At 38.5% G+C, this 7,609-nt stretch overlaps 1 protein-coding gene and 1 non-coding gene across 2 annotated transcripts; one reads left to right on the top strand and one right to left on the bottom strand.

The window, feature by feature from the left end:
* Positions 1-1,814: 1,814 nt before the first annotated feature.
* On the bottom strand, positions 1,815-2,642 carry LOC112092467. The gene has a single exon (XM_024168716.1). It carries the CDS (start codon positions 2,640-2,642, stop codon positions 1,815-1,817), a length of 828 nt encoding a protein of 275 aa, XP_024024484.1.
* A 424-nt stretch (positions 2,643-3,066) lies between these two features.
* LOC112092470 lies at positions 3,067-3,173 on the top strand. The gene has a single exon (XR_002902612.1). It is a non-coding gene; the product is annotated as a small nucleolar RNA R71 (small nucleolar RNA).
* Positions 3,174-7,609: the final 4,436 nt, after the last annotated feature.

Genomic DNA, 7,609 nt, shown 5'->3' on the forward strand with positions numbered 1-7,609 from the left:
TTGTTGTGTAATTCTCTTGGGCCTCATTGAGAGTACGACTTGAATTGTAGATTGCCCGAAAACTTTTTCCTTCCGTTGTCCAAGTAGGGCTCCAATAGCATAGTCACTAGCGTCGCACATGATCTCGAAGGGTTCACTCCAATCGGGGACGATGAGGATGGGGACCGCTATGAGCTTTTCCTTAAGCATATTGAAGGTCGTGAGGCAAGAGTCATCAAAAATAAATGCCACGTCCTTTTCCAATAAGTTGCAAAGTGGCTTGGCGATCATAGAAAAATCTGTAATGATTCGCCGGTAAAATCCCACATGGCCAAGAAAACTTCACATTTGTTGGTGGTGGTAAATTCTCAATTGTGACAATCTTGGCTCAATCCACCTCCAAACCTAGCGATGAGACTCGGTGACCAAGGACAATCCCCTCCTTCACTATGAAGTGGCACTTTTCTCAATTAAGCACAAGGTTTGTCTCTACACATCTTTGAAGTACCATCCCAAGATTATGCAAACAAGAATCAAAAGATGAACTAAAGACCGAGAAGTCATCCAAAAATACCTCCATAATATTCTCCACCATGTCGGCAAAGATGGCCATCATGCACCATTGGAAGGTAGCCGGCGCATTGTACAACCTGAAAGGCATCCGGCGAAAGGTGAATGTACCATATGGACAAGTGAATGTGGTCTTCTCCTGGTCCTCCAGGGCGATGGCAATTTGGTTATCGCCCGAATAGCCATCAAGGAAGCAATAGTACTTGTGCCCCGCCAATCGAACTAGCATTTGAACAATGAAGGGCAGGAAAATGGTTTTTCCGGGTGGCCTTGTTGAGCTTCCTATAATCAATACACACTCGCTACCCCGTTACCGTGCGAGTTGGAATGAGCTTATTTTTCTCATTCTTAACTACCGTCATGCCACCCGTCTTTGCCACTACTTGCATCGGACTCACCCATGAGCTATCAGAAATGGCATATATAATACCGGCATTTAATAGCTTCAACACCTCCGCTCTCACAACCTCCTTCATTGCGGGATTAAGTCTCCATTGGTGTTCAATAGAAGGATTGTAGGAGGAGTCTTCCAGGATCTTGTGCATACAAATGGCCGGACTAGTACCCTTAATGTTAGAAATTGACTAAGCAAAAGCAGATGAGTATCTTTTTAGCACGTTGATCAACTTCCGCTCGTCCTCCTCACTCAAATATGTCGATATGATGACCGGCTTAATGGAGACATCTCCCAAGAATACATAGTGAAGATGGTCGGGCAATTGCTTCAAAACTAGCCCGTCACTAGTGGTGGCTTTCAATTCTGAGCCTTTATAAATTGTGGGCACCTTAAGTACATCCTCTTCCTTCGGATTAACCTTCTCCTCCGGTAGCGCCTCTAGAGCATAGACACTATCAATCAAATCCACTTCACGTGCACCGAACTCCACCCCGAGATCCCCTTTAGAGAGCGATGTTGAAAGAAATCTCTCTAAAGGGTCCTTATAAATAATGGTTTGAAAGAAGTCCTTTAAGCACGGGGCCACTACATCCACCAGGTTACAACTTGGTTGCTCTTCTAGAAATTTCATGGCGTTACTAATGTTGAACTTTACCTCTTCGTCGTTCACCCGAAGTGTCAAGTTACCATTATGGACATCAATCAAAGCCTTCCCGGTAGAGAGAAAAGGTCAGCCCAGAATTATAGGAATTTATTAGTCTTCCTCCATGTCTAACACCACAAAGTCAACCAAAAAAATGAATTTATCAATTTTAACCAAGACATCCTCGATAATACCTTTAGGGTAGGTGAGAGAGCGGTCCACCAATTATAGTGAGATGGTGGTAGGTGTGATCTCTCCAAGATTGAGTTTCCGGAAGATAGAGAAGGGCATGAGATTGATGCTAGCCCCAAGATCACACAAGGCCTTCTCAATGTGAAGTTCTCCAATGATGCATGGGATGGTAAAAGTACCCAGATCCTTCAATTTCTCTGGTAGTTGTCTCTTTATGATAGCGCTACATTCTTCCGTAAGCTTCACTGTCTCATAGTCATCGAGTTTGTTCTTCTTAGACATAACCCCCTTCGTAAATTTGGTAGAGTTTGGCATTTGCTCGAGAGCATCCACAAAGTAGATGTTGATGTGGATCTTCTTGAAGATATTGAGAAATTTCTCAAATTGCTCGTCAAGCGCCTTCTTCTGGAACCGTTGAGGGAATGGCAATAGGGGAGTGATACGAGGTGGATTATCTGGAAAAGTAATCGGACCCGCTCTAACCACCGGCGCTTCCTTCTTGGCCTTCAGGTTTTCCTCCATTGACTTATCCTTACCGTTGTCGTTGCTCTTGGTAGGCTCCTCATCAACCATGGCTTTTTGAACTCTAGGGCCTTCAAGCTCTTTGCCACTCCTCAATGTGATGGCCTTGCACTCCTTTGGATTCTTCTCGGTGTCGCTCGGGAAGGACCGTGATGATTGCCCTTTTATAGCATTAATCAGTTGGCCAACTTGTGTTTCTAGTGCCTTCATAGTGCCCCCTAAATTCGTGTAATGAGTTTCAATGTTGTTTAGACATGTGTCATGTTGATCAAGATGAGCCTTAGAGTCCACAATATACGTCTTCAAAAGCGCTTCAAGTGACGAGGAGGGCTTTTCCATTGCTGGTTTACTTGACTCCAGGGTTGGTTGTAAGGCATTCCGGTTGTTGGTCAAAGAGAAATTCTCATGGTTGCGGAGCCCGAGATGATAGTATGCCGGTAAGTTATTGTTGGGCCTAAAGTTGTAGTTACGGTTGACGAAGTGACATTGCTTATCATATCAATCACTTGAGTTAGAAGCTTGTGTCATCTTTACCGTTTCTTGTTTACCATTTGCATTGGCTGCGGTAAGACCTTCTGCTGCTCTCTTCACCGTGGACCGCCCGTTTTGCCATTGACAACTATTCATTGCCATGTCCTCAAAGAGATTGAGTGCATCCCCAGGTGTCTTTGACAAGATGGTTCCACCGGCCGCTGCATCAATATGGGCCTTTGTTTGCCTAGTAAGCCCATTGTAGAAAAGTTACACTTGGAACCAATCCTTAATACCATGTTGTGGACACTTTTGGAGCATCTCCTTGAACCGTTCCCACGCCTCATATAATTGTTCATACTCAAATTGCCGAAATTGAGTGATCTCGGCCCTCAATTGAGACGTCATGGAGGGCGGGAAGAATTTGATGAGGAACTTTTGGGCCATGTCCTCCCATGTGGCTACACTCCCTGATGGGAAAGATTGAAGCCCTGCCCGAGCCCGGTCCCGCAAGGAGAATGGGAAGAGTTTCAAAGGGATGATCTCGGCGCTCACCCTATTAATCTTGATTGTGTCACAAATCTCCAGAAAAGTGGCCACCGAACATGTCCTCAAGATTATCCATAATCTGACGACCAGTTATGTAATCTGTATGTTGTGCTTGTAGCACAGTGGACATGCTCGCCATCATATAACAGCGAGCCATATCGTTAGAGTCCTTCCAGCGTTGATACGCTAGGAAAACCTCATTAGGAGCATCAACAAGTGGCTCCGGAGGACAAGGTGTATTCAATACGAAATTCAGTTTCTTAAAGGTTAGGATGATCTTTAGGTTCCTTTTCCAATCGGTAAATTTGTCACCAATTAAAGTGTGTTTATTAAGTATGGATGATAATGCGCTAGCAGACATTTTGATCTACAATAAACATTCATATATCTAGTATAAGCAAACTTGCATAAATATTTAGTAATCAAACATATATGCATATTATAATGCAACCAATATGTTTGTGTGTCAAAACCTTAAAAAAATCACAACCTCACAATGATAATTTCCAACTCAAAATTTTGTAAGTCTCCTAGGGGAGATCATGCAAAATTTAATTGGGAACACGGATCCCCTCCGATCAATGTATACCATCTGGATCAATCTCTGTACAGCATATATTGATAGTCATTTTCTTTGGCCATTAATTTAATTAGCAGAGCTCCTAAGGGAGATTAATAATTAAATTAATCTTGAGTGTATAACCATCGTTTCAACTATTTGATCCATATTTTATATTTCTCACCTAGGGGTGTACAACCATAAAATATGCTCAAATAAATTATCCTCTCGGAGATCCACACCGGTACATAATGAATCCCTTCCTAGGGGTCGGTATCACCATGTGTTACTTGCAGACCAACGATGGAGGCCATGGGTCTTTTCTTCAAAAAACCCTCACACACTCAATCTTTTGGAAAATGATGTTTTATGTTAAAAATATGCATGAACAATTTTAATGACCGGCACTCCCTATTCTACATGACATGTTATCACATATATAGCAAATCATATTATATGCAATCATACAAAGCAATTAAGCTAGGCAACAAGCATAATAATAATAACCGTAATATTATGGTTCCAACCTAGAGAATAAAAAAAAGATTACGAAGAATAATTGAAACATATATCGATCTTTCATCTTGAATCTTCTCGGCTGTCTTTGAATTCTTCATCACGATCAAATTCTGGTTATCATAAAATTATTTTTCATGTTTTCTCAAAAAAATATGAAAAAATTGCAAAATCGTGTACTGCCACGTTAGGTCCGATCGACTGGTGACAGAGCAGTTATACTCAACCGGTCGACCGCCTTACATTAACCAGCTGACTGGAAAGGTCGACCAGTGTCTGTGTGATAATTACCCAGATTTTCTGACTTTTCCAGATTTTTGACAATTTTGAAAAATTGTCACCAAAATCTGAAAAAACAGAAATCAAAGCAGTTTTTCAATTTATTCAAAAACACAAAACAATTTTATAAACCCAGAAAAATTAGATACCTTTACATCCTTCATCTTCAAGATCCATCTTCAATATCCTTCTTCAAGATCCATCTTCAAGATCCATGATAAATCTCCTCCAAGAATTTTTACATGAAAATTCCTATACCGTTTTCCGGTTTACAAAATTTCTACTAAAGAAAATAACATAAACCCTAACGGCGATGATAGGCCATATATCTAATTACATTGTAAAGAAGAAATTCCTATACAACCATTCTAAACTCTAAGGAACCATAACCGGTAAAAATTAAATAATCAAAAACCATTGCTAATTTATAAATAATAATCAATAATAATTATTTAATCATCCATTCACCATATATTCATGATAACAAAAAAATATAGAAACCCTAGAGTGTCATATCTCTAAAATATCAATTCAAGCATACATGAGATATTTTTAGATCACAAATCTATGTACATAGCATAATCATGAATAAATAACATGTTTCTGATACCAATTGTTGAAAAAATACAGCATCGAGTGCGCAGTAGAATTTTTAAAAAATTTAATCAATGTCAAAGCCAACCAAGAACATGTTCATGATGCTATATAACATAAATAGTAAAGATCTAAATCATACCTTTTGAGATTTAGGAAACTACACGTCTGACTGATCAAAGTGTTCCAAACAGTGACCGAAAGAGCCTCAACCAACTGGTATTCCTTGTTATTCTCATTTCCACGATTGGAGTGCGGGTGGGCACACGTCGTTCAATTTCCCTTTGGTATTCTTGAACTCCTTCCAACCACATGTGAGCCAAAGGAAAAATCATTCTTGAGAATTAAACAATTTTTCCTCTCAGGAATCTTTTACTAATAGCCCCCAAAAAGCCTCTCAAGTGATCTAATGAATAATGTAACTTAATGGGCTATTTATAGTGTTTAGGAAGTCATACTTCCATAACAATTAGGTTTCCTAAAGTTTATCTCGCTTACAGAGTCAGTTTCGCCATGTCAGCATGCTCTACGCGTTACAACCGGTCGACCGGTGACAAAGACGTTATAACCCACCAGTCGACCTGTTCTTCACGAACCGGTCAACCTGTCTTTATGAACCGGTCGACCTGTCTGCACTGGCAAAAGTTATTTTTCTAGTTCTTCAACATGAAAAACTTGCACAAAGTCTCAGTTTTGATTCAAGCAACCCAATAGAGAAATTGCCTAATCAAAACAGTCATATAATAGTCTTCCCATATTAAACAACTCTTAAAATAATAAGTCAACCAATTTATCTAGAATTAATTTAACAATTAATTTACCCGATAAATAACTCATGAATTAATTAACCAATCTCATATTAACTTTGAACCTCTTTTACAGAAATAACACAAGTTACCAATATGTAGGAAATACATCGTATCGTTACAGGAAATCATGTGAGCTAGCAAAGGGACCCGAGAGACATTTATAAATCAAGCTCCTATAATCACAACGCTACTAGTAAACCAACAAGTCCGTCTCATGATTATAAAACTCTAGCGCTACTCCACTAAAAGCCTAGAGCTGCACTCTCAATTTATATAGCGTATTTACAAAGCTCTGAATAGCTCTAGTCCATGACTTAATATATTAGTGTATCATCCCCATAGGATATCCATAGTCGACTTAAGGTCAAGTTCCGTTTTACCTTCCTGATTACATTTATCTTACGTTTCATTATCACACCATCATAAAACCACTATTCATACCATTACAAATAGTTAACCATTAGATAACACAGAGTAGTCTAATGGCCGAGTGCTCGTATTTTTCAATCCACAGATAATGCATAAGAGGATATCATTGACTCTTTGTAGGATCTATGGATTCCAATATCTATGAATAATGAATCTACACATACACGAGTCATACCCCTAATGTACCGGTAAGCATACCTTTACATAATGTTAGGATGTCTCCCTTTGGTACATCAAAAGATACAAGTCAAGCATACGGGTTCATTATCCATCTCAGGATTAAGATGACAACATATAATTCGTCAAAAGTGAATTGTTTTATTCAAATAGAATTATTAATTAAAATAATTCAACTTTGGTCCATCCAATATAGATTTCACTATTAGAAACTATATCAATGTCTCTACCCATGGAGTCCCACCTCCGACGACCAAGAGAAGCCATCTCTGTTAGGAAGTAGACAGCATAAAAATCTTAACATGAATAAAGTGCCCAACTTAATTCCTTCGATTGTAGATCATATGATTTAGACTATCATCTTTAGATTCCTGTCTTCCGCATGTTCTTCACATTACATGCATGACCTAAAGATTTAGAATGACAGTCTTAGACTTTCAGTTTGCTTATCATACATTCAACTAATATGAACATAAAGAGGATAATACATAGATATATGAAATAAATAAATCTTTATTAATAGTCAAAATGTCTCAAAGAACATCGTTACATGTATTCCTAAGGGCATAAACGCTAACACACAAGTCGTACAAGTAATAAAGTGGTCCGAAGACCGATATCGTCCCACGAGGATTGACGTTAAGAATGTAAACTAACTATAGCGAATATTGTTGGGAATGGTGTCCTAAAAGCATAAGATGTAATAGGATATTTATTATTTATTTAATAAAAGAGTTTATTCATCATTTTATGTGTATATATTTGTGAATATTTTATGAATATCAATGAAAATTCAGTGATTATTTATGTAACCTTAAACATTGTATATAAGTGTTATATACGAGAGGATAATGTTTAAGGATAATAATCAAAAAATAATGTTCATAATGAATTTAATTAAAGTTCAGAATCTTTAATTAAAA

This window comes from Morus notabilis, unplaced genomic scaffold (assembly GCF_000414095.1).
Source record: "Morus notabilis unplaced genomic scaffold, ASM41409v2 Scaffold541, whole genome shotgun sequence".
NCBI classification, from domain to species: Eukaryota; Viridiplantae; Streptophyta; class Magnoliopsida; order Rosales; family Moraceae; genus Morus; species Morus notabilis.